General features: G+C 41.4%; 1 protein-coding gene across 1 annotated transcript in view; it reads left to right on the top strand.

Moving 5' to 3' along the window:
- Positions 1–27,686, top strand: part of LOC117348733 (caspase-1-B-like) — a 64,330-nt gene that overhangs the window by 17,358 nt on the left and 19,286 nt on the right. Inside the window, exons 3-5 of the mRNA XM_033921136.1 lie at positions 111–217; positions 6,685–6,858; positions 12,230–12,467. Of these exons, the coding sequence (XP_033777027.1) occupies positions 111–217; positions 6,685–6,858; positions 12,230–12,467 (519 nt within the window). The remainder of the gene's footprint in view (positions 1–110; positions 218–6,684; positions 6,859–12,229; positions 12,468–27,686) is intronic.

Here is a 27,686-nt window from a genome sequence, read left to right as displayed (position 1 = left end):
TGTGCATGTCTCAACTAATTGAATATTGCAAAATCTAGTTAATAATTATGAATGCACAATACTCACACTAGATGAAGGTGGGTTGTTTTTTTTTTCCACTCTTCTTGCAGACCTTTCTACCCATGAGGCTAGTGTTTCAGTACCAACTGGGGAGCCTGCCTGGATCACTCCATGTTCCCTGGAAGATTACCACCAGATTCAGACAGAAGCTGCAGACGTAAGATTTATTTTTTTTTTCTGGTACTAAATTTTAGATTCTTGGCTCTTTAAGGTCTGGTTCACATAATGTTCAGGATTTATTTAACTTGAAATTTAAGTACGGGGTGTGAATTCCCAAATCTAAGTAGTAAAAACCTGTCGCATTCACATTTTCTTAATCGCAGTTTACCACTGTCCTACAGGGGTTCAAAGAAGCTTTGGATAGGTACTTGGAAGACAAAGGGATTGAGGGGTACAGATAAGAGTAGAGGTAGATTATAGGGATGGGATTAGAGGTAAGTTATAAAATTAATCAGGGATCACTGTTCAGGCACTAGGCCTGATGGGCCACCGCGGGAGCGGACCGCTGAGCAAAATGGACCTCTGGTCTGACTCAGCGGGGGCAACTTCTTATGTTCTTATCTATTACAAACTAGGCCATTTTAAGAACAAGCTGAAATTTTTTTTTTTTTTTTAAATTTTCTAGTAGTCATATGAAGTGGACTGAATGGCTTTGGGAAAGACAGTTTACTAAGTAATGTCTGAACTGGATGATTGATTTTTGTTTTATATATTGTCTTTGTTGTTGGTTTGGTTTTATATCATTATTTGTGGTGTTTGTGTTCCACTTAGAATACCAAGGTAATACAGGATATATTTTTTTAAATAAAAATTAACTTTTATTATATATTTGCAGGATATATATCACCATTTTATATTAATATGAAATATAGATACCCAATCAACTATAATTTTTTAAAAACTTTGTACTAAACTATAAAACGTGTACAAGTAATTCTGCATGGAAACTGCAGTCCAGATGTAGAGTGTGGGGAAGAGCAAAACATTTCTTCTCTGCTTGTGAGAAAACAGCACTCTTCTGCACAGGGCATACAAGTCCTGACAAGTGGGTTACTTTCCCCAAATTGTGAGTCTTTGCAGAAGGATGTCATCTGCATTTTTCAGCTCCACCTCCCTTCCCAGTGGACTGTACTGCATCCCTCCAGTTTTTCCCTCTGCAAGTGAGTTGAGAAGGTTTCTTTCTGATCTGCTAGGAGTATATTTTATTATCCCAGGACAAGCAGGCAGCCTATTCTCACATATGTGTGATGTCATCAGCGGAGCCGGGATGCGGAAGCTCGCAAGCAGACTTGCTTGAAGAAACCAGAAGTTTTGAGTCAACCACACCGCGCATGCCTTCCCGCCCAGCGTAGGGTGCGTCTCCTCAGTTCTCTGCGGAGCCAAGAAGTCTGTCTTTGACTCTCTGCGTTTAACTTCGTTACTTCGTGCCTTCTCTGAACCACGGTTTGTATTTTTTTCTTCACGAATCGCTGTTCTTACTTTATTTCTAGTTAAAAAAAAAATAAAAATTTCAGTCTTCCATCCGATTGCCGGGGCAGGCCGCTTGGCCGCAGCCAAATGGCTTCGATTTTGCGGCAGCTGTTTTTCCTTCTATGTCCCGGCCTGTAACGGGCTTCAAAAAGTGTAGCCAGTGCCAGTGTGCAATTTCCCTTACAGACCCACACCGTCGGTGCTTCAAGTGCTTTGGGCTGGATCATCAACTGAAGTCGTGTGAGCGCTGTGCTACTCTTCAACCTTGAGCCCTTAAACATTGTCGTCTTTTGGTGGTGAAGCTTTTCGGGATGGATTCTTCCTCCAATCCCTCGACTTCGAAGGCGACCTCGGCCTCACCTTCGACCGAGACTCCTCCTGCTTCTACTGCTTCCACCTCAAGCCTCATCAGACCTTTGTCATTTGCAGCGGCTCTCTCTTCAACGACATCTGTTGTATCTTCCCCTGTTGCCTCAAGTCAGATAGCTCAGCAGAAAGTTCCAGCGGTGGTGCTCAAAGTGCCTAAGACTTCCAAATCGAAGCACATTTACACTGCCTTGGTGGAATCTCCAGCCAAAGCAGGTGGTCTGGTTTCAGACGCGGATCCATCCTTGCCGGCTTCTTTCCAGACCATGTTGGAGAAGCAATTCATTCAGTTCCTTACTAATATGGGACCGAAGCTTCTTCCTCTCATCCAGCCTGGGCATTCTGCAGACTCCCGCGAGGTCTTCTTGGCTCCGCAGAAAACTGAGAACTGAGGAGACGCACCCTTCCTTTGCCTCAGTCTGAGATTCCACACTCTTTGCAGGGGGAGTAGAGTCTCTGTGAGTATCTGGTCTGACATCTAAGCACGTAAAGCAAGGAGCAGAATCTTTGCAAGTGCCTCGGAAGGAATCCTCACACTGTATATAAGGAGCAGAGTCTTTGGGAGTGCATCGAGGTTCCTCCATCAAGCCTCTGGAGCTTCGATCTACAGCCTCCAGTCCTATCCATTCTTTGGTGGCATCGGCTGCTTCTGTCTCCGAGGCGAAGTCTCCTCGATCCTCGAGATCTGCTTCCAAGCACCGTTCTCACTGACGAGGCCTTCATCGAGGCATACTTTCAGGCATAGTTCTTCTAAAGAACGTCCCTGCAAGCCTCGATCTACTCCTACTTCGACTAGACTGCCGACTCCTCGATCGAGGTCTCCACTTCCACACCTCGAGGATGCAGCGGTTTCGATTGCTTCGTTCAAGTCTCCATATTCTTTTGATGCCTTTTTTCATGCCGAAGCTTCATCTTCGACCCAGGCTGCTTAGACGTCCTCAAGTCCTGCTCAAGGCAAAGCATTGGCAGATCAGCTATCTTTCTCATCTTTTCTTCGTCAGATGGCTGTTGATTTGGATCTTCAATTAGATGCTGGTTCCATATACTCTAAGGAGTACCTCGAAGTCATGCATCTACCTCAACCTCCGGCAGAGTCACTTAAGCTTCCTCTTCACAAGCTTTTGTCTCAGACTTTTGCCAGATGCCTGGAGACCCCTTATACCATACCAGCTGTTCCAGGCAAATTGGACTCTAGGTATAAAACTGTACATTGCAAAGAGTTTGACAACTCACAGTTATCTCATCAATCCCTGCTTGTGGAGTCCTTCTTAAAGAGGTCCCATCCTTCCAAGGTTTATGACACCATTCCTTCTGGAAGGGAAGGGAAAACTATGGACAAATTCGGATGTCGCATCTATCAAAATTCTATGATGTCCTCCAGAGTCCTCAATTATAATTTTCATTTTATTATTTATTTTGAATTCCTCATAACTCTTTTACCTAAATTTCTGAGTTATTTGGATACTTAAAAACACTTTGAATTTCAAGAAGTCATTGCTTCTTTATCACAACTCAGATTACATCTCCTTCAGTCGTCTTATGATGCCTTCGAATTGTCTGCCTGGGCAGCTGCTTGCTCTGTAGCCATACATCGCCTTGCCTGGCTTCGTACCATTGACATGGACCCTAATCTTCAGGACCGCTTGGCCAATATTCCTTGTGCAGACAATGACCTCTTTGATGAATCTATTGAGGCAGCCACCAAGAAATTGTCTGAACATGAAAAATCCTTTGCTTCTACTGTCAGACCTAAGCCAAAGCAAGCTCCTGCCAAAACTACACGTCCTCCTCCTATATATCAGAAGTGTTTTGCTCCAAGGACGGCTCCTTACAATCGCCCTCCTCCTAAGAAACAGCAGCCTCAGAAGCAACAAAAATCTCAACCTTCTGCTGCACCTAAGGCTTCACAGCCTTTTTGACTGTCTCAAACAGAGCATAACCTCCATCGTTCGGTCTCTGACTTCTCTTCCCCTGGTTGGCTTCTCTGTTAGCTATCTGAACCGAGGAGACGCGCCCTACGCTGGGCGGGAAGGCACTCGCGCATGTGCGGTGCGGTCGACTCAAAACTTCTGGTTTCTTCAAGCAAGTCTGCAAGCTTCCACATCTGGGCTCCACTGATGACGTCACCCATATTTGAGAATAGCTGCCTGCTGTCCCTGGATAACACCTGTTACGGTAAGTAACTGTGCTTTATCGGGTTTTTATCCTAATCTGGAAGCTTTTGGTGCTCAAGAGGAATCACAGTAGCTCTGAGGCAGCTCTGCCTGGGAGAAGATGCAGATGTCTATAATTAACATGGCAATCCTTTTAGGGGAACCTGTTTAGCTGGCTTGTATTTTCATTTGAGGAGCTCTGAGTTTGTTCCCATGAAAGCTAAGCTTGTCCCTGATTTATCAGGCATTTGAGCACAGGCTGTTTATCTTTCCCTGGTTTAGGCAGGATTGTAATACCCACCAAACGCATTCAAAAAGGCAATTGCTTGCCATCTCGCAAAGTGTTAAAAACCTCACCAATAAAGGTGACACCAGGGGGGAAAGCTTCTTATAGAATAAGCCCTTAAACTGTCCAGCCCTGCAGATTTCCTCGGTTTAAGAACTTCTTATAGAATAAGCCCGTAAACCGAACAGCCCTGCAGATTTCCTTGGTTTAAGCTAACTAATCACTTTTTGTACCTCGACTGTGATGTCACTATCCAACCCCTGAGCCTCCGACACGAATAAGGATGACAGATCCAAATCAGATAAATACTGCGCAATACTATCATCAGAGCCCTGACGCTCAGGAGTGTACAACTCTTGGTAGAATTCCTTTTGGATATCAGCCTCGGTAGTCAAAACCAAGCCTTCTTTATCCCTGAGAGACATAATATTAGACTGGGATTGTTGGATTTTGATACGGTTAGCTAACAAGTTTCCTGCTCTGTTACCTGACTTAAAAAAACTTAAGTCTAAGTCTATCTAGTTTGAATTTAATTTCCTCATCTTCTAGTTTCCCCAGTTCTGAACGGGTTTCCTGAATCCGTAGCCAAATTTGGGTTCCCTCTTAACCCTGTTTATGTTGATCTTCTAGCTTTCTCAGGGACTCCCGCAGTTGTTGTTCCTCCATCTGCCACTTCTTTTTCTTATGGGAAGCCAGCGATATAAGCTCCCCTCTAAGCATCGCCTTCAGACTTTTCCAGATTATAATCGGAGAATACCGATCAATGTTGTTATGGGCTACAAAGTCCAGAATAACCTGCTCCACCTTCCTGACAATCAAAGGATCCCTCAGTAAACTATCATTCAATTTCAAATAGTGGTTACCCACCCGTGGGACACCCCAACTCACATCCATCCATATAGGGGAATGATTGGACCACTCAATATCTTCAATTTTAGAATCAAGCAGTCCCCCCAACCCCCTATCCAGCATATTAATACGAGTATATACTTCATAAACAGGGGAATAATAAGTGTAATCCCTCCCATGCCAATGTTGCGACCTCTACCCATCTACTACATTAAGAACTTCCACAAAATGTCTCAATCGCTTCCTATCTGATTTAAGTCTAGCCCCACCCAACCCCATAGAATCCTACCTAGGGTCTGCGATTAACTGAAGTCCCTCCCACTATCACCGAGCCTTTCTTCATTGACAGTACTTTGGCTAATAAATCATCAAAGAATTCTCCCTTCTTTGAATTGGAAGCATATCAATTCACCAGTGTCATAAGAACATAAGAATAGCCTTACTGGGTCAGCCCAATGATCCATCAAGCCCAGTAGCCCATTCTCACGGTGGCCAATCCAAGTCACTAGTGCCTGGCCAAAACCCAAAGAGTAGCAACATTCCATGCTACCGATCCAGGGGCAGAAGCTTCCCCCATGTCTTAACAACAGACTATGGACTTTTCCTCCAAGAATTTGACCAAACCTTTCTTAAAACCAGCTACACTATCCACTTTTACCACAACCTCTAGCAATGCGTTCCAGAGTTTAACTATTCTCTGAGTGAAAAAATATTTCCTCCTATTGGTTTTAAAAGTATTTCCCTGCAATTTCATTGAGTGTTCCCTAGATGGAGTGAAAAATCAATCCACTTGTACCCGTTCTACTCCATTTGACCATTGGGATCTGCGTCTCTCATTCCTCTTGTGGAAAACAGCTTTTCTCACAGCATTGACATCGGCTAGGAGAGTCAGTGAACTCCAAGCTCTTGTCATTTATTATCCTTATCTCCAGTTCTTTCCTAACAGGGTACAGGTGAGAACTCACCCCAAATTTTTTCTCAAAGTAGTTATGGACTTTCATTTGAATCAAACTATAACTATGCCATTGTTTTTTCTGCCTCCGCACTCCTCTCTGGCAGAGCAACTTTTACATACCTTGGACTGCAGGCGAGCCTTACCCGCCCACCGTCCCCTCATTTCTTCCATTCTCTAATGCTAGGGACACAATTGTCAGGGCAGAGGGAGTAAGGAGTAAGGTCCCCTTGCACATGCCCAGTAAGCTCAAAGCTTACCATTAGCTAGGGGAGAATTCTGCCAGTAAGGCTCAGTCATTGGACTTCACCTTCAAGTGTGGCTGCATTCTCCTGCTATCTATGGAGAACACCTGTTACAGGTAAGCAATTTTGCTTTCCTTTACTTAACCCTCCCCTGGGAACAGCTCCTAACCTTGCAGGCGCAAGTTCCTAAGGCACAAAGTAGGCAATAAGCTCATTTCTGCTTGTCAGATGGAATTCTAAGAACTTTTACTATTGCCCTCAGATTTCCTACTAACTATATACACACCTCTCTCTTCATCTCAGATTTATGAAATGAAAGACAAAGTCAGCAGAAAGCGATTGGCAATCATCATATGTAACAAGGACTTCAAGCAACTTTCTCAGAGAGATGGGGCTGAGGTAGATGTGTGTAATATGAGGAAGCTTCTTGAGGAACTAGGATACTACGTGGAACTCAAGAAAAACTTATCTTCTGAGGTACTGTACTGTCAGATGGGACAAAGATTGAAACTCGGAACTGCAGGGCCTAAACACAAACATCTGCATATATACTGTGTGTGTGATACATAAATACACATACATATTTACGTAAAGTTCATAAAGTAGTCTGTTGAAAAACTCAGCACTGTACATTTTGACATTTATAGATGGTCCCTGCTCAGAAGAGCATAAACAGCATTTAAAACAAAGAAAAGAAATAAAATAACCCTCATTCTCCCATATTCCAAATCTTAGCCTGGAACCAAAAATTACTCTAGCATACCATACCTAATATAGGACATTAACTAAAAAGAATAGCAAGGCAAAAGAAAATAAGCTTAACATTGTTTCAGTTGAGCAAAACAAGGAAAGCAAGAGCGTAACACACACTGCATGTCAACTGCTTGTATTTCTACTTAGATAAGACACATAAAATAGAACAATTGAAATGTAGCAATCAAAAAGTTGTCATGATCGTGAAAATAAAGCCTAGACGTCCAGCAACCAATATAGTGCACTAATATTTTTATTCTTCCCTTCAGCGCTGTTAAAAAAAACAACTATCTCATGAGTTAAAAGCATACTATGTACTACATACATAGTTCCCCTCTTGTAAGAAGAAAAAAAGAAAAAGAAATCACAAAGCATCATCCAGGGCACAGAAACAAGAATTAAAGAAGGAAAAAACCCTCCAAAAACGGCCAATGATAATTCTCTTATTCCCCAGGGTACCCCACAAACCAACCAACAAACCATAAAAGAGCCGTAAACTTTCTGTTATCTGCAAATAAACACACAGTTATATAAAGAAAAAAAGAAAAATATCACAGCACTGCACACAGCAAAGCAAATGTAAGGCATCATGAAATGTCTGCTCGGACTTCAGTCCCGGACTCTCACTGTCATAAAAGAAAATGTAATCAAAGCAAAATGAAGCACAACTGTTTCTTCCGTACTTTATCTGCTATGCGGGTGGAGGGAAAACAGAAAATTAATAGGCATATCACAGTTAGAACATCAGAACAATCCTTCTCTGCTAAACACAATATAAAGCAAAAAACTGGAAATATCTGTTATCCCAGGACAAGCAGGCAGCATATTCTCAACAGTGAGTGACGTCACCGACGGAGCCCCGCAGCGGATAGCCTCGAAAGCAGACTTGCTTGAAGATCTTTGTAAGAGCTTCCGAGTGCTGCACTGTGCATGCGCGAGTGCCTTCCAGCCCAAGTTAGGGCGTGTGTCTCCTGTGAGGAACCTCAGTTCAACGTTTTCCGCAGAGCCGAGAAGTCCTCTTCTTTTCAGCTCTGCAGCCTTCGTTGCCTTCTCTCACCGCGGCTTTTTATTATTTTATTATTAAGTCGCTGTGCTCGCGTTTCCATTCGTTCATAAAAAAAAAAAAAAAAGTTTATTCGGATTTTTGTTTTTTATTTCCGGTCAGTGGCCTTTTGGCCTAGGCCTGGCCGCTCACCTTGTTCGGTACGTCGGACTTTGTTTTTTCTATGTCCCGGCCTCTTACCGGGTTCAAAAAGTATAGCCAGTGCAACAAGACCATTTCAATCACCAATCCCCATAGTCGGTGTATTGTTTGTTTGGGTCCTGAACATTGCCACGACGCTTGCTTGCGCTGTGCTACCCTTCAACCTCGGGCCTTTCGCTGACGCTGTGCCAAGTTTCTCCAACTTTTTGGCACTATGGACCAATCGCTTGAGAAGGTCTCGACCTCGGCTTTGGGGACGGCCTCGACATCTAAGGTCTCGAAGGCCTCGCTGGCAGCTCCTCTGAAGTCGTCCTCGACGGGTAAGTCTCCTGTCTCTCATTCAGGTACCATTTCTAAGAAGCCTCCAGAGTCTCAGGCATCCCAGACTGTATCCGCGGTCCTGCCAGCTTCTTCGAGACCTCCAGATAAGCGTGCCTCCAAGCATCGGGAATATTCATCCTCGAGGTCGCCTTCCTTGGAGTGCACTGCTACACCTTCGAGACCTGATCCCTTTGTCTTGGTGCCTATGTTCGAGGACATGTTAAAAGCCATTCTGACCACTCAGATTTCCTCTGTTGTGGCTCAACTCCTTCCGTCCTCGACCCTGCTTCCTTCGAGCCAGCCTGAGCAGCAGTCTGGGACTCCTGTCGAAGCACCTTGAGGCAAGCCTCGGAAGCCTTGCTGGTTCTCATCCAGTGACTCTTCACCTACTTCTCGGACACTGTCTCCTCCACCTCGACCGAAGCATCGCTCGAGGCATCTCGCTTCCAAGCTTCCTCAGGAGACATCTCTGCCACAGAAACCTTCGCCTTCTCTGGATACTGAGAGTTCTATGCCTCGTTTATCCAAGGCTACTGAGACTTCTTCCAAATCTAAACATAAGTCTCGCAAAGCTATTACACCGGCTGCTTCTCCTTGAAGTCCATCGAGGTCGAGGACTCCTCCATTGAAACCGCCTCCGAGGGAGTCTTCTCCTCCTGCCTCGACCCACTCTGTTCCTCGAACCACGGGGACCTCACCATCGAGGGTTTTGAAGCGCAAACACTCACTAACTCCGCCTCACGCAGGTAGTGCAGCTTCCTCAATCACTGTGCGCCTGGACTCTGAACCTTTGTCTCAGTATTCCAGAGAGGCTTCTCCATCCTACTCAGTAGTTCCTCGGTCTCGCACTCCTTCTCCAGAAGGTGCCTCGATCTCGAAGTCTGCCTCTTTTTCCAGGTTCGTCTTCGACATGGGACAAGCTCTTCAACTGGATCTTCACTCTGATTCCAAATATACACCTGAATACTTGGCCGACATGGAGCTACCTCATCCACCCAAGGAGACCTTGAGGCTTCCTATGACTCCAGTATTGAAGCAAACTTTTTTAAGGAATATGGAAACTCCTTATTCCATTACAGCCATTCCATCCAAGCTGGAATTACATTACATTACATTACATTTGTGATTTCTATTCCGCCTGTGCCTTGCGGTTCTAAGCGGATTACAGTTAAAAGAGATCAGGACATTACCGAGAGAATTACATTACAACGATTTAAGTAAATTACATGTTGTGGTATAGAAATACAAGTATAAGATATCTGGATTTATCGATAGAATAGCTTGACAGGGTTCAAGTAGTTACAAGGTTCAGTGGGGAAAACAATATAAGCAACTGAAGAAAGATACCTAACTTTGAAGGAATCAGTTGAGTGGATACCTAAGGGAGATGCTTATTTAGGAGAAGGTTAAATGGATACCTAAGGGAGATGCTTATTTAGGAGTTTGGATATTTTTGGTAAATGAGGTTCAAGGGGATGACTAGTGTGTTATTTGCTGGGGAGAGTGCATCTAGGTGGAATCTAGGTATCGCACAGTACCTTGCAAAGGCTTCAAGAAATCTCAATTGTCTCACCAGTCTTTGGTTGTGGAATCTTCTTTAAAGAAAGCTCATCCATCTAAGCTTTACGCTGCGGTCCCTCCAGGCAGGGAGGGCCGTACAATGGACAAGTTTGACCTTAGGTTATACCAGAATTCCATGATGGCTAACAGAATTCTCAATCATAACTACATTTTCACTGCTTATTTTAACCATTTCCTCAAATTGATGCCTAAGTTCTATCCGGCTCTGGAGGAACAAAGTGTTTCTGAATTTAAACAGATCATCAGAACTCTGTCTCAACTTCGACTCTTCATGCTGCAAGCCACATACGATGCTCTACAGAGCCATGGTCAGACCACACCTAGAATACTGTGTCCAGCATTGGTCTCCTTACCTAAAGGATATAAAACTGCTGGAGAGGGTGCAGAGATGAGCAATGAAGGGTATGGAGAACCTGGACTACGAGGAATGACTTGGGAGACTGGGGTTGTTCTCCCTTGAGAAGAGGAGACTGCGAAGGGATCTGATCGAGACTTTCAAAATACTGAAAGGATCCGACAAAATAGAGCAGGGAAAGAAGTTATTTACAATGTCCAATGTGACACAGACAAGAGGACATAGACTGAAGCTGAGGGGGGACAGGTCCAGGACGAATATCAGGAAGTTCTGTTTCACGCAGCGAGTGGTGGACACCTGGAATGCTCTCCCAGAGGAAGTATCCAACGTTCTAGGATTTAAGGGTAAACTAGATGCACATCTCCTTAAGAGTGGCATAGAGTGATACAGATAAGGGTAAATTAGATGCACATCTCCCTTGAGAAACATATAGTGATATGGGGACTAAAACTATGGCAGGATACACTTGGCGGGGCCTCCGTGTGTGCGGATCACCGGACTTGATGGACCCAGGGTCTGATCCGGAGATGGCAATTCTTAATGTTCTTATGCTTGCGTCTTCTTCCGCCTACATTTTCATGCAGGTCTTATTCCTGATTCTCCCCTGATTTGTCCTCACAATCTAACTTGGACAGACAGACAGACATTAAACCTGTTTGCACAATCCCTCCGATTCTATAAACTTGCACATGCAAATTAATGCTTAGTGCGCAAATTTATAGAATAACAATAGTTAACACATGTAATTTAATTGTTTAATTGAATGTTAATTTGCCCTAACCAATAATAGATTAGTGCTGATGCAAATTAGTGCTTAACTGTCCTTAGTTGGTATTTTAGAAACTAAGTATGAAACATTTTTGTCATACAACTTCAAGGGGTATATTCACCTGGGAGGGGCATGCCAAGGAATAATGAATGCAGGATATAGAATACCGTAACCTTCTCACTCCAGTAAATAAAATTTCACTATTGACAAATAAGGAAAAGAAGCAAAAAGCCTAGGATGTTACAGATGTTAACAGTAAAAAGTGTGTGTTTTACAGTTTTGCTCTACTCCTGCAACATCCTCACCAGCAGAAAAAAAATCTTCTTTCCCGACAAAACCTGCTGCCAATGTCCCATTCAAATGGAACTAAATAAATCAAATAATGATAATTGTGTTTAACTAAAACAGATTTTTGAAAAATTTGCTTCCAGTTGAGCACGGTTATTATTTGTGTTTTGTTGGGGAAAAAAGGTTTTATCTGTTGGATTTTGCAGGAATAGAGCAAAGCTTTAAAAGCTCACTTTTTGCTGTAACACCTAAGGCTTTTTCCTTCTTATTTGTGAATAGTTAAATTTGATTAATAGTGTTTATTTACTGGATGAGAAGGTCATGGTATAAGAATTACTTGAATATAGAATACTGTCAGTTTAATATGGGCACATGCTACCTGTTGAACTGGTGCTTGCACCTAAAATTACAGGCATAACTGATGACTTAGGCTAGTATTCGATAACAGCAATTGTTGGCATAATTGCTGTTATAAGCATATAGATACAAAGATAGAGTGCCTCTAGCAAAAGTAGATTTGGGAATGAAAGAACAGCTTTTACACTGGCATTTTTTTCTTCTCACTTATTACTCGCAGGGCATGGAGAGCGCCTTGAAAGATTTTTCCCGCAATGAGGAACACAAGCACTCGGACAGCACCTTCATTGTGCTTATGTCCCATGGTGTCAGGAAAGGTATTTGTGGAACTAACTACACTGATGTGGAAGACACAGATATCCTGTCTCTTGATACTGTGTTTCAAATATTCAACAATGAGAACTGCAAAGCGCTGGTGGAAAAACCCAAAGTCATCCTGATCCAGGCCTGTCGTGGGGGTGAGTGCTGAGATAGAGAACCAGCAGGAATGCTACTGATAGATATGGTGAAGTGTTGGGTTTCTGTCTTTGAAGAGCTAGGAGCATGGTTGAGTGCTGGGCATAGGGCCTTGGGCTGGGCATTAGAAAGTGCACTTGCTACGTAGAGGAAGACCGAATCCATGATTTTGTGAAGGCATTTTTTAGAATGATGATTGTTAGTATTAACTGATGCTTTGAAAAAAAAGTATTATTTTGTAAGGCTTTTTTAAAAAAAATGGGTTTATTATGTATATATATTTTGGAACCTGTTTTGGTTAAAGCAGGCAGGATATAAATGTAAAAAATAATTCTTTATTCATTTTTTCATCTTACATCAAGTGTATAAATAATAAAACATTTGAAATCAAATACATCACTTGAATTTCTTTCTATAACATTCAATACATAAAGTTTACTCCCTTCCCTCCCACTCATCCCAATCAAAAATATCATATAAATATAGGTATTCTTTTCTGTTGATCTAGACATTTAATAAAATATATAACCACCCCCCTCCCTACATTTGCAATTGTACTTATAATGGAAAAATGATATCTATTCATTGCAATAATTTGTCAATGGCCCCCAGATCTTTTTAAATTTATTATAAATCCCTTTTTGTATAGCAATTGTTCTTTCTATTTTATAAATGTGACACAACGAATTCCACCAGAAATTATAATTGAGTCTACTCCAATTCTTCCAATTACTTGTTGTATGGCGACTCCTGTCATAATTAATAAAAGTTTATTATTGCTTGATGAAATTTGGCTCTTTGTTCTCATTGACATACCAAATAGAATCGTATCATACGATAATGCCACATGATTCTCCAATAAACAATTTGGTCCCAAATTGATTTCTAAAAGGCCACGATAAAGGGACAATAGAATAACAAATGAGAGAGTCCAATATCTATTAGACTTAGAGCTATTTAACTTTTGTAATCTAACTGGGGTCCAAAATGCTCTATGCAAAAGAAAAAAACAAGTTTATTTCATAGATGCAGACACTGTACATCTCATTCTCCAAGACCAAATTTGTGTCCATTGAGACGCAGAAATCTGATGCTTAATCTCAATGCTCCAAATATCCCTAAGACCAGTTTTAGGATTTTTGTTCACAGATTCGTTTATCAATTTATACCACTGTGTGGCCTGGTGTCCCATAAAGTCCGCCTGAAAGCATAAAAATTCCAAGCTATATTGCATATTAAGATTTTTCCATTCAGGGAACCCTACCTGAATGGCTTGCTTCAATTGCAACCATCTAAAACTTTGTGATTTATTAAGATCATATTTATGTTGCAACTGTGAAAAATCAAGCAATTTACCATTTGAAATAACATCATCTAAAATCCGTATACCTGCTATCATCTAATGTTTCCAGATGACCTTAAATCCTTCAATTTGAATCTAGGAGTTTAGCCATATAGTTTGATTCGTCGATTTATAGATTGGAATAGCTGTTAAATTACTGACATATCGTAAGGTTTTCCATGTATCCACTAATATTCTGTTATCTTTATACAATCTAGGCATTTTGATGCTGAGAACATGTAGAGGAAACATGAGTCGCCATTCCAACCACAGCCAATCTGGGGTATTATCAATGAGCTCTGGGAGGACTCAATACATGCCCTGGCGCAGAATATAGGCTTGATATAAAAATTGGGAAAATGTACCCCTCCCTCTGTAATTGGCTTTTGTAGAGATACTAAAGCAATTCTAGGAATTTTACCCAGCTAAATAAATTTTGTAAGAATACGATTTAATTTTTTATAAAAGGACCCCTGGAAAAAAAACTGGTATCATACCCATTTGATAACAAACCACAGACAATATCATCATTTTGATAGTTTGAACTCTCCCCACCAAAAAATGTAAATGTAAAAAATAAATAAAAATAAAAATCTAGAACTTGTAGGTAGTGAAAACTGAAGCAGCATGGGAGTCAAAGCAGGACTAAAAGTCTGACTGATCAGAGTTAATACATAGGTCACCAGGCTGAAGCTGGAGCCAGGGCTGGTATTCGGGGCAGAAATTTAGGATGAGGAATTCAAGTCCATCTGCAGGCTCACACATCCCTCTGCCTTCAGCCACTCTAGGCAAGTTCTATCTGAGAGAGCTTGTTGATTTTGCTGTTTCATGTGATTGGGAGTTACAAGATCAACAGGCTCTTCTTGCACCTCAACACATATCAATTACTGCAAAATGTCTAAAGCCCTGTCTAATGGTATAACAAACTATATTAAAAAATTGTATCATCTTAGTAAGGCCAATACACATCCTGCGACAGCAAAACACTATACACAAATTTGTGCAAAAAAGGAGGTGGAATCTTACCATATCATAACAGCACTATCTCCCAGGATTCAAAGAGCAACAATCTTATGTGTGTAAAAATACATTGTAAATATTATACCAGATCCTAAAACACTGTTTCCCTATGTCATTAGTACCCACATGTACAAGACAGCAGACCCCCTCCCCTGTACTGTCTCCTTCCTTCTGTGTCCCGAGTTCATGCCACTTTTTTCCTTGCTTGAAAGGCTAGAGTTTTGTCTAAAAAACTTTTATAACGGCAGGCTTTCGGAGTGGGGTACATGAACATGCCCGAATTTCTTGTGTTCTTGCTTGATGTGAAAGAATTTAATTGGGAAGATAAGTATGATGGTAGTAATCCAAAGATAGCTTTATAGCAGAAGCAGCTGAATTTAAAAATGACTCTAGTTTCAAAAGGGAGCCAATGGAGTTGCATGTAAAAAGGGATTATATGGTCAAACTTTCTCAGTCCAAAGATCAAACGTACAGCAGCATTTTGAACCAGGTGAAGTCTTTGTAGTGTTTTCTTGGTTGACTCTAGATATATGATATTACAATAATCTAAGGTGGATAGGATGGTGGATTGAACTAGTATCCTAAAGAACACCATGTCAAAATATTTTTTTACAGTTCTTAGTTTCCATAAAATAGTGAAGCATTTTTTAGTCAGTTGGTCTGTGTGTTTCTCGAATGTTAGGTGTCGGTCTGTAGTTACTCCCAGGATTTTGATATAACTTGCTATTTCAAATTTTTGGCCATTAAGTTGGATGGAAGTTTCTCTGAGTTTATCATTAGGACTAGCTAGGAAGATCTTAGTTTTCTCAGTGTTGAGTTTCAGTTTTGACTGCAACATCCATTATTCTATTTTTCCAGGATATTTGAGATTAGGTTGTTTAGTTCTGTTGAGAATGATTGGACTGGTATTAGTATAGTGATATCATCAGTGTATATGTAGAATGCCACGTTTAGACTTTATAGTAAATTAGCCAAAGGGACTAAGTATATGTTGAACAGTATTGGTGAAAGTGGAGAGCCTTGCGGGACTCTGCAGAAGTTTGTCCATAGAGAAGAGTATTTACCTACACTATATATTTGATAAGATCTGTTTCTCAGGAAACCCTGGCACCATTTGTGTACATTACCTGTAATTCCAATTGAATTCAAGCAGCCCATCATTAGATCATGATCTACCAGATCGAAGGCGCTGTTCAAGTCCAGTTGGAGGATCAGGGCACTAGTATCTAAGCTAAATAGGTTGTTAAGTTGATTAATTAGTGAAGCTAGTACAGTTTCTGTACTGTAACCTGAACAGATTGGGAATTGTGCAGGATATTAAATTTTTGTAAGTATTTGACCAGTTCGTCATTTGCTAATCCTTCAAGTATTTTAGTGAATAACGGAATACTGGCTACTGGTCTGTAATTATTAGTGCATGTAATGGAGTCCTTTGGGTTTTTTATGATAGGTGTGACTATGATTTGTCCTAGTTCCTGCCCAAATCGTCCTTCTTGCAATTAGAAAGTGACCCATTTGAAGAGGTTTGCTCTGAAAGAAAAGGGTGCATTGTTCAGCACGTTGCTTGGGCAGATATCTAACCGACGGTACTTTTTCGTGTATTTAGAAAATAATTTGCAGAAAAAGTTCTAGTCAGGGGTGGTGAATTGGTTCTAGATCATGTCTGCTCTAATACCATCTGTTGGTCTAATTAAATTCGGTATGTCATTAGTTTGGCCTCCAAAATTGGCTTGTAGAGTGCTAATTTTGGTTTTGAAAAAGTCTGCCAGTGTATCAGCAGTTTGGGGGGGGGGGGGGCAATTCATAATTGTTCAGTTTTTTTAAATCAACTTCAAATAGAGTATTGACCAGTTTAAACAGATGATGATGAAAGCTAGAAGGATGCTAGGTTGCATAGGGAGAGGTATGGCCAGTAGGAAAAAAAGATGTGTTGATACTCCTGTATAAGACTTTGGTGAGACCCCATTTAGAATATTGTATACAATTCTGGAGGCCGCACCTTCAAAAAGATATAAAAAGGATGGAGTCAGTCCAGAGGAAGATTTCTAAAATGGTGTGTTGTCTTCATGATAAGGCATACGGGGACAGACTTAAAGATCTCAATCTGTATACTTTGGAGGAAAGGCGGGAGACGGGAGATATGATAGAGACATTTAAATACCTATGTAATGTAGAGGGCATAGGATGAAGAGGTGATAGGCTCCGGAGTAATCTAAGGAAATACTTTTTTACAGAAAGGGTGGTAGATGCGTGGAACAGTCTCCCGGAAGAGGTGCTGGAAACAGAGACTGTGTCTGAATTCAAGAAGGCCTGGGATAGGCACATGGAATCTCTCGGAGAGAGAAAGAGATAATGATTACTGCAGATGGGCAGACTAAATGGACCATTTAGCCTTTTTTTGCCATCATGTTTTTATGATTCTGTCTACAAGTTCAAACAAGCAAAGCAAAGGAACCAAGTCTTGGACTTGCAGGAGTAAAAAAATCAAAGTTTATTGGTGTATATTAAAATACAATACAATATCATAAAAGTCATATTATAAACTCTGGCTGATGCCAACTGTATATAAACCGTAAAAATAGTGCTGTATGAAATCAACGAAGAAACAAAAAGACTGTGGGGTGGTCAACGCCAAAAAGCATTATAAACAAACTTCCAGGATCTTACAGGAGCTCTTCCAGGTGAAGACTGAATTTGAGAAGCTTCTGGAGCCGGTTGTTCAGAAGGGGATTATCCCAAGATTTATCAGTGTATGACTGCGGGGGAGGGAGACCTTTAAAAATATAAGCGAGCATGGGAGGCTGATTTGAGTAAATCTATTTCGCAGCAAGATTAGGAGTTGCTGTGGAGACATATGGCCTCCCTTAGTTTGGCTGTCCCTATTATTGAGAATGGGTATAAAGTCCTCCTCCGCTGGCTCCTGGCCCCCGAGCTTCTCACTAAACTACAGGGAAAAGATCGGGGAACTTGTTGGAGGGGGGTGTGGGGAAGTTGCTACTTACTTTCACATGTGGTGGAGTTGTTCGTTACTTCTCCCTTATTGGGTTTCTGTATTTCAGCTTTTGTCTAACATCTTGGGCACGCCCACTCCTCAGAAAACAACTCAAAACACACTTATTTCACGGATAGAACCCTCAATACCTTCTTCTACCTCTCCCACCCCTCCCACCAATGATCTGGAATCCCCACCTACTCCTTCTTATTTTACATTCCTAACTTGTTAACTTCAATGACTTGCACCTTATTGTAAATTCCTAACTTGTTAACTTCAAGGACCTGCTCCTCCCTCCTGTTAACGGCAAGACCTCATTGTCTGTAATTTTGGATTAAATGATATGAACCGCCTAGAACTCCCTGGGCATGGCGGTATACAAAAATAAAGTTATTATTATTATCCTTTGGCAGATATGACCCTGCTAAATATGTATGATCCTGCCTGTGAGGAAGGGGAGGTAGCCTTTTCCAAACTACATGTGGTCGTGGCTCAATTTTGGAATTTGACCACCACTCCAGACTGGAAATTGGCTGTCTGAAAATTGAACGATTGACATTTGCTCTATAAATTGACTGCACTGAAGTCTCATCAGTGGGGCAAATTTAACAGAGTATGGAGATCCTTTGAGCAATGGACTGTTCATGGTTAATATACAAGTTGGTTTTCTGCTTCAGGTTATATGTGGTGTAGGAGTGGTACTGTGTCTAGTGAAAGTTTTACCTTTTACTCTGTTTTATTATTGATGCTCTCTATTTGCTTATATTTTTGTGATTGGATTGGTACTGCTTCTTTTTCAATAAAAGCATTAATTTAAAAAAAAAACAAACCAACCCATAAACCATTCCCTATGAGGAAATGCTAATTGGCTAGGGCTCTAAAGCTTGGAGAAGAAATGGCTCAGGTGTGATTTGATCGAGGTCTACAAAATACTGAGTGAAGTAGAAAGGATAGATGTGAATCGCTTGTTTACTCTTTCCAAAAATACTATTATCCCAGGACAAGTAGGCAGCATATTCTTACATGCGGGGTGACATCATCCATGGAGCCCTAGTATAATAATAATAATAACTTTATTTTTCTATACCGCCATAGTCAAATGACTTTTAGGCGGTTAACATTGAAAGAAGGCTGGACAATCAGCGAATTACAGAATGCAAGAAGAGAAATGTTACATAAGAAATAGGAGTTACATGAAAAATTACATCAGGTTTGCAAATGGGAAAATCATAGTGAGTGAAGGTCATCTGTTTAGGCCAGGGGTGTCCAATGTCGGTCCTCGAGGGCCGCAGTCCAGTCGGGTTTTCAGGATTTCCCTAATGAATATGCATTGAAAGCAGTGCATGCACATAGATCTCATGCATATTCATTGGGGAAATCCTGAAAACCCGACTGGACTGCAGCCCTCGAGGACCGACATTGGACACCCCTGGTTTAGGCGATGAATTTGTCAAATAGAACGGTTTTAATTGCTTTTCGGAATGCGCCATAGGTCTGCCTGGCACTATTTATGTAGTTTCCCAGCCAGGATTGCTGTCTGCTTGCTTGGAACATGAAGGTTCTGTCCAGAAAGGATTTGTATTTGCAGCCTGTGATCTTTGGGTATGTAAAGATGTTTCGGTTTCTGGTTATTCGTGTGGGGTTGTGTAGAGTGAAGTGTGGTAGCAGGTAGGAAGGTGCTAGTCCCCAGACCTGTTTGAAACAGATAAATGCAAACTTGAACAGTATTCGCACATCCATTGGCAATCAGTGGACAGCTTTAAAAGTGCATCACTATTTTAAGAACTTAAGAAAGTTAATAAACAGGCCGCACTGCACATGAACAAGTCCCTTCCCGCCTGACTCAGGCTCAGTTTAGTTTTCCGCAGAGCTAAGAAGTCATGTCTCTGAACATTGTTCAGTTTTTTGCCATTTATCTTCCTGCACATGCATTTTTTCCCTTTTATTCTTAACTTATTTTTGTTTACTTCTTTTTTTTTTAAAATTAAAGTAGAGAGGAACATTTTTTCCTCTTTTTTTCCTTGGGGGCTTTGACCGCAGAGGCCTTCATTTTTCCTCAGCCACTGATTTGGGTGACACAGTCTTTTTGACCTTTTCAAGCTGTTAATGGGCTCCTCCCAAAAAAAATTGCTGCAGGTGCCCAAGGCCAATCTCTCTTCTGGCAGTTGGTGCTTCCAGTCTCTTAGCTCAGAGCACCAAGTGGAACTTGTACCCGGAGTACTACTCTGCAGAAATGTTCAATAATCAGACGGAACCTTCAACAGGAAAGATTGTTCGGGATCAGAAACCTTTGTCGTCGAAGACATCGACATCAGTGTCTGGAGACGTCGCTCTGATGGTAAGCCAGCTCAGAGGCCACCAGCTTCCTAGGGGCGTCGCAGGTCACTTTTGCATCGAGTCTCTTGATGCCAACCAAACAGTGGCGACCACCTTCCGGCTTGCCTCATCCTCTAGGTGTGCATCCTCACTGAGGTCACCCTCTTTGGAGCAAACCGTGGCACCTATGGTACCAGCAAATAAGTCAGAGGTACCAGTGCTTTTCTTCTGGGTACAGCTTGATGCGTTGTTTCTGAAGGAGTTTTGGTGATGCATGCAAACTGTTTACCCCAGTATCTACTCCCTCGGTTTAGGCCCCACCTAAGTACATGGCTTCCAGGTTCTACGATACTGTAGCTGGTTCTCCGGAGCGACATCAACGTTCCATGTCTAGGTATTGATCCTCTCACCACCGGTCTAGTTTTTCATCAACAATCCAATGAGCATTATTCCTCCTCACATGCTTCAAAGAGATAACATCGCGCTCTCCCACTCTTTGAAGAGAAAAACAGCTTTGCATCTTACTTTTTCCTACTCATTGGACTGGTACCGAACTCGAAGTAAGTATCTATCTTCTCGACCCATTTCCTCGCTAAGGCCTTCATATCCTTCTGACTTAGTCTGATTCAATTGAGGATTTCTCTGGAAAAGTCTTCACACCAGTGTCCACCAACGGCTAAATCTTCTATTGAAAGTCTTTTTCAGTATATTTATTAGGCAGTTGGTGAAAGGGTTACCATTCGATTTAGAAGCTGATTCTGCCCACAGTACTGAATAGAGGGCTTACATTATGATCAGTCTCCTGAAGAACTGCTAAAAGACTAGGAAACGCCCCTTTCCATTACAAGGACTCCCAGAAATTTTGACTCTATATATAAATACCAGTCACTAGTGGTAGAGTTGACTTTGAAAAAAATCTACTCCATCAGGTCTGCCTCAGTGCCATCAGCGCGTGAAAGGTGCACTATGGGCACATTTGGATGTCCCTTGTACCAAAACTCCATGTTGGTTGGCAGAATACCAAATTACAATTTCTATATCTCCTGCTATGTGAAACATCTTGTTTGGAAATTGCCTTCTTTTGATGGATACCTTCCTTCTCAACATGTACAGGAATTTCATAATATCTCTCGATCCTTTCTCCTACCTAGAATGGGCTGGATCGGCTTATTCATGGTCTAAGGAGGAATCTTAGATTGATAAAAAAAGACCTACTCTGCTCTTGAAACGCTGTGGGTACTGAGGGCTCTTTAGTATAATATCCCTCACTCACTGGTTTAACTAGGTGGTAGAGGTGGCTAGTTATAAGATTCAAAGGTCACCTTCAACTGGCCACAATGTACGGCTCGATAGACTGTGCTATGTGGCCCTTTGGAAAGATTTATTGCTCCTATGAGCTCAGGGTCAGTAATTGTTTTCTGGTGGGTTGGGAGTTCTCCTAGTTCTTGCATGGAGATTATTGAAGCCTGGAGAGGCAGGTGGGTGCCACAGAGTGGTAGGATTGGTGAGTCTTGGGTAGAGTGTATGAGAGATGATGGTGTGTATGTTGGTATGGTTGGGATGAATGGTTGTGGGGGTTCTTACTTAATATAGTTGTTGTGGCTAGGCTGTTGACCAGTTGATTGATGTTTACCACAGGGTTTTCTCTATTGATATTGTTGGGTATAGATTGTCAATCTTCTTTCATAAGAACATAAGAACATAAGAACTGCCATCTCCGGATCAGACCTTCGGTCCATCAAGTCCGGTGATCCGCACACGCGGAGGCCCTGCTCATGCTTGTATTTTTAGCTGGTTGTACAGTCCTTGTTGCACTTCACAATACACCTAATATTAAAATAAAAAAAAAGGTTGCAACAGAGGAGGATGAGACACTAGAAAAGGTAATGTCAGGTGCTTTTGGAAATGTTGCCTGCTGAGTGTACTCCCTATGCACATCTCACGTACCCCTGAGGGTATGCATACCGCATGTTGGAGAAACTTTGGCTTAAAGCACCAGAATTTGGGAGGGTTAGGAGAGCTTGAAAAACCAGATACCTTCAGATACTACCCACTGAGAAGCAACGCATGACACTGACTGCTCACACTTTTAACAAATTCCATTGTGTATTCCTTGATCCCATGTACTGCAGAATCAACATTCAGAATGTTAAGCAGCAGCTGAGATGAGTGTGTGTGCAAATTCCCTCTCTACCCATCCTGCTAGCAGCCAAAAGCTGCAGGAGGAGGCCTGAACCTCCAGCAATTAGGAGGTGAGATGGGGAATGAATGCAGGCTAGGTGGAAGGAAAGAGTATACTGGATAGGTTGTGATGAAAAAGAATGAATTGGGTATAAGGATCAAGAGAGACTGAGTGCGTGGCAGGGTACATTGGAGATACAATACTGGGTTCAGGTACATAGGAGGATGGGGAAATACATGGAAGGACAAGAAGCTATATTGCACTAATGGGCTACTTATTACTACAGCAGGAAAAAGCAACCTTGCAGAGAAATTTAGACAATATTTTTCTAGGCATTTAAACTAGAAGGTGGGGATGGTGTATGTACGAAGGACAATTATAGAGACCACCCCTGGCAAAAGAAAAGATGTGATAGTAGTAAAGACTGCAACATAAACAATATCAGCAATTCATTTCTTTGTATTGCAACGGAAAGTGAAACGAAACAAAAATCCATACGAAAAAGGAGATTATCGCTGAAAAATAGCTGAAAAGCGATGACCACAAATGCTCGCAGTCTAAGCAACAAAGTTCATGATCTGCAAGCCCTGATGTTAGAGGCAGATCTAGATATGTCGCTATCACAGAGACATGGTTCAGTGAATCACATGGATGGGATGCAAACATACCGGGATATAATCTTTTAGGAAGGACAGAGATGGTCAAAAAGGTGGAGGAGTAGCTCTCTATGTAAAGATCAATATCTAAGTGACTGAAATGCAAGGGACCTGGGGAGAGGAAGAAGCGATATGGATCACTCTGAAAAGAGAAGATGGAACTTCTATCTACATGGGTGAAGTCTACAGACCTCCAACTCAATCGCATCAAATTGATAAGGATCTGATTGTGGATATCCAAAAGTTTGGAAGGAAAAAGAAGGTTCTGCTGTTGGGAGATTTCAACCTGCCGGATGCGGACTGGAATGTTCCGTCTGCGGAATCGGAAAGAAGTAGGGAGATTGTGGATGCCTTTCAAGAGGCTCTGCTCAGACAAATGGTGACGGAACCCACAAGGGAAAAAGTGATATTGGATCTGGTCCTCACAAATGGAGAGAGTATCTCTAATATTTGAGTGGGTGCTCACCTGGGAAGTAGTGATCATCAAACGGTTTGGTTTGATATAACAGCTAAAGTGGAGAGTGGCCGCACAATACTTAAAGTCCTAGATTTCAAACGTACGGACTTTAATGCAATGGGAGAGTACCTGAAGAAAAGCTATTAGGATGGGAGGACATAAGAGAAGTGGAAAGACAGTGATCTAAGCTGAAAGGAGCGATAAAAATGGCTACGGACCTTTATGTGAAGAAAATCAATAAAAACAAGAGAAAAAGGAAGCCGATATGGTTCTCCAACCTAGTGGCTGAGAAAATAGAGGCGAAAGAGTTGGCGTTCGTGAAATATAAAAAAACCCAAGAAGAGGAGAGCAGAAAGGACTACAGGGTGAAACTGAAAGAAGCTAAGAGAGAGATACGTTTTGCGAAAGCACAGGCGGAAGAACAAATGGCTAAAAATGTAAAAAAGGGAGACAAAAATTTTTCCTGATATATTAGTGAAAGGAGGAAGATGAAAAATGGAATTGCTAGGCTAAAAGATGCTGGGAACCAATATGTGGAAAGTGATGAGGAGAAAGTGAATGTGCTAAACAAATACTTCTGTTCTGTGTTCACAGAAGAAAATCCTGGAGAAGGACCGAGATTGTCTAGCAAAGTTACACGAGAAAATGGAGTAGATTCTGCGCCGTTCACGGAGGAGGGTGTTTATGAGCAACTTGAAAAACTGAAGGTGGACAAAGCGATGGGACCAGACGGGATCCATCCCAGGATACTAAGGGAGCTCAGAGAGGTTCTGGCAAGTCCTATTAAAGACTTGTTCAACAAATCTCTGGAGATGAGAGTGATTCCTGGGGATTGGAGGAGAGCGGATGTGGTCCCTTATTCATAAAAGTGGTCACAGGGATGAAGCAGGAAACTACAGGCCGGTGCTCCTCACTTCAGTTGTTGGAAAAATAATGGAAGTGTTGCTGAAAGAAAGGATAGTGTACTTCCTTGAATCTAATGGGTTACAGGATCCGAGGCAACATGGCTTTACAAAAGGTAAATCGTGCCAAACGAACCTAATTGAATTTTTTGATTGGGTGACCAGAGAGCTGGATCGTGGACATATGCTAGATGTAATTTACTTGGATTTCAGCAAAGCCTTTGATACAGTTCCTCATAGGAGGCTGTTGAACAAACTTGAAGGGCTGAAATTAGGACCCAAAGTGTTGAACTATGTTAGAAACTGGCTGTCGGACAGACGCCAGAGGCTGGTGGTTAATGGAAGTCGCTCGAAGGAAGGAAAGGTGAGTAGTGGAGTCCCTCAGGGTTCGGTGCTGGGGCCAATCCTGTTCAATATGTTTGTGAGTGACATTGCTGAAGGGTTAGATGGAAAGGTGTGCCTTTTTGCAGATGATACCAAGATTTGTAACAGAGTAGACACCGAAGAGGGAGTGGAAAATATGAAAAAGGATCTGCAAAAGTTAGAGGAATGGTCTAATGCCTGGCAACTAAAATTCAATGCAAAGAAATGCAGAGTAATGCATTTGGGGATTAATAATAGGAAGGAACCGTATATGCTGGGAGGAGAGAAGCTGATATGCATGGAGGGGAGAGGGACCTTGGGGTGATAGTGTCCAAAGATCTAAAGGCGAAAAAACAGTGTGACAAGGCAGTGGCTGCTGCCAGAAGGATGCTGGGCTGTATAAAGAGAGGTGTAGTCAGTAGAAGGTGTTGATGCCCCTGTACAGGTCATTGGTAAGGCCCCACTTGGAGTATTGTGTTCAGTTTTGGAGACCGTATCTGGCGAAGGACATAAGAAGACTTGAGGCGGTCCAGAGGAGGGCGACGAAAATGATAGGAAGTTGCGCCAGAAGACATATGAGGAGAGACTGGAAGCCCTGAATATGTATACCCTAGAGGAAAGGAGAGACAGGGGACATATGATTCAGACGTTCAAATACTTGGGTATTAACGTAGAACAAAATCTTTTCCAGAGAAAGGAAAATGGTAAAACCAGAGGACATAATTTGAGGTTGAGGGGTGGTAGATTCAGGGGCAATGTTAGGAAATTCTACTTTACGGAGAGGGTGGTGGATGCCTGGAATGCGCTCCCGAGAGAGGTGGAGAGTAAAACTGTGACTGAGTTCAAAGAAGCGTGGGATGAGCACAGATGATTTAGAATCAGAAAATAATACTAAATATTGAACTAAGGCCAGTACTGAGCAGACTTGCACGGTCTGTGTCTGTATATGGCCGTTTGGTGGAGGATGGGCTGGGGAAGGCTTCAATGGCTGGGAGGGTATAGATGGGCTGGAGTAAGTCTTAACAGAGATTTCGGCAGTTGGAACCCAAGCACAGTACTGGGTAAAGCTTCGGATTCTTGCCCAGAAATAGCTAAGAAGAAAAAATTTAAAAATTTAAATTGAATCAGGTTGGGCAGACTGGCTGGACCATTCGGGTCTTTATCTGCCGTCATCTACTATGACCACTGACCACTCTCTTTTACTAGACAGACTTCAATCAATTGGTATCAATGACATAGCCCTACAATGGTTCAATTCTTTCTTATCAGAACGGTCTTCCAGTGTCCAATTCAATGAAACCAAATCTACTCCATACTCACCTATTTTCGGAATTCCTCAGGGTTCAATTCTTTCCCCCTTACTCTTCAATATCTTTCTCTCACCTTTACTTAGTCTTAGCCAGTCTATAGGCTTCTCCGCATATGCTTATGCGGACGACATACAATTATTACATCCATGCAACTTAGAAAACCCTATTGAAATAGCTCAAGTCAACCAAAAATTAGTCAAAATTAAAGAATGGCTCACCCACAACAAACTCGCGCTTAACATACCAAAAACAAAGGTCCTCCTTTTTCCTTCAAAACAGGGAATACAATTATCTTCTCCTTTCATGATAGATGATTTAATAATTGAAACAGTCACTTCACTCAAAATTTTAGGTGTAATCATAGATGACAAGTTTACTTATCAAGAACACGTCAACAACATCGTTAAATGCTGTTTCTATCGTCTTCGTTTAATCCGTTCAATGACAAAATATTTAGAACCACAATCCTTAAATATTTTAATGCACTCTCTTGTTATAACAAAACTAGATTACTGCAACTCTCTGCTACAAAATATTACTCAAAAAGAAAAAAAACGTTTACAAATCATACAGAACATAGCAATCAAAATAATTCACAATGGTAAAAAATATGACCACGTAACACCTCTGCTAATCAAATCACATTGGCTGCCCATAAATAACCGAATAACTTATAAAATAGCTCTACTGATTTTCAAAACACTAAATACTAATGAACCACAATTCATAGATCGTTTATTAATACCCCATTCTTCAAATCGCTCTTTACGTTCCGAATCCCAAGAATTATTAATGGTTCCATCTCTAAAAATAGTAGGGACAAAACGCCACGATATTTTCTCTGTAGTGGCTCCTCTTACTTGGAATTCTCTTCCTTTATATATCAGGAAAAATAAGAATTTAAACCAATTCAAAACTAATTTAAAAACATTTCTTTTTAAAATTTCTTTTGATCTCTAAACTCCCTTAATTGCCAATTTCTATCAGAGAACTTTCAATCCCTCCCCATTGTTTTTTCCCTCCCATTTCAGACCTCTCTTTCTCCCTTTTTAGGGAAAATATTTTTGTAACTTTAAATCCTTATGTTCATTCCATATGTGTCATAGTCTGTCAATATTGTTTTGTGTGTCAAATTACCTTTAGTTAAAGAAATATTATAATACTGTCATTTTACCCCTTTAGTGTTCAATATTATATAATTTAACGATGATTGTTATACTTTGTTAATCGCTTAGTTTGTAATAAGCGATACATCAAATAAAACTAAACTTGAAACTTGATGTTACTGAAAAAAAAAGAAATTTGAGGTAATTCTGGGCATGAACTTCAGGGAGAAGATGTTGATATTTATGGGAAAGGATAAAAATACATGGATAGGCAGGAAAAGGTGATGCTAGGTACTGCATGAAGAGAGTGAGGGAGATATTGTGCTACCAGTGCAACATAGACATGCTGTATCAGATGCAGACGCTAGCATCATCAGAAGGGGGAATGTGTTATAGTTGTTCCCTAGGATGGAGCAAGTAATAATGGAAAACAAGATTAGAAGTGTATGCTGACAGTACATCTGTTTATTGGCACCTGCTCTTCCATGCTTTATGTTTATGTTTATTAAAATCTTTCTATACCGCATATACAGCCAAAAAGGATCAAAGTGGTTTACATCACAACTCAATCATAT

The sequence above is a fragment of the Geotrypetes seraphini genome, chromosome 15 (assembly GCF_902459505.1).
Source record: "Geotrypetes seraphini chromosome 15, aGeoSer1.1, whole genome shotgun sequence".
Taxonomy (NCBI): Eukaryota; Metazoa; Chordata; class Amphibia; order Gymnophiona; family Dermophiidae; genus Geotrypetes; species Geotrypetes seraphini.
This window is presented reverse-complemented; position numbering and strand designations above follow the sequence as displayed.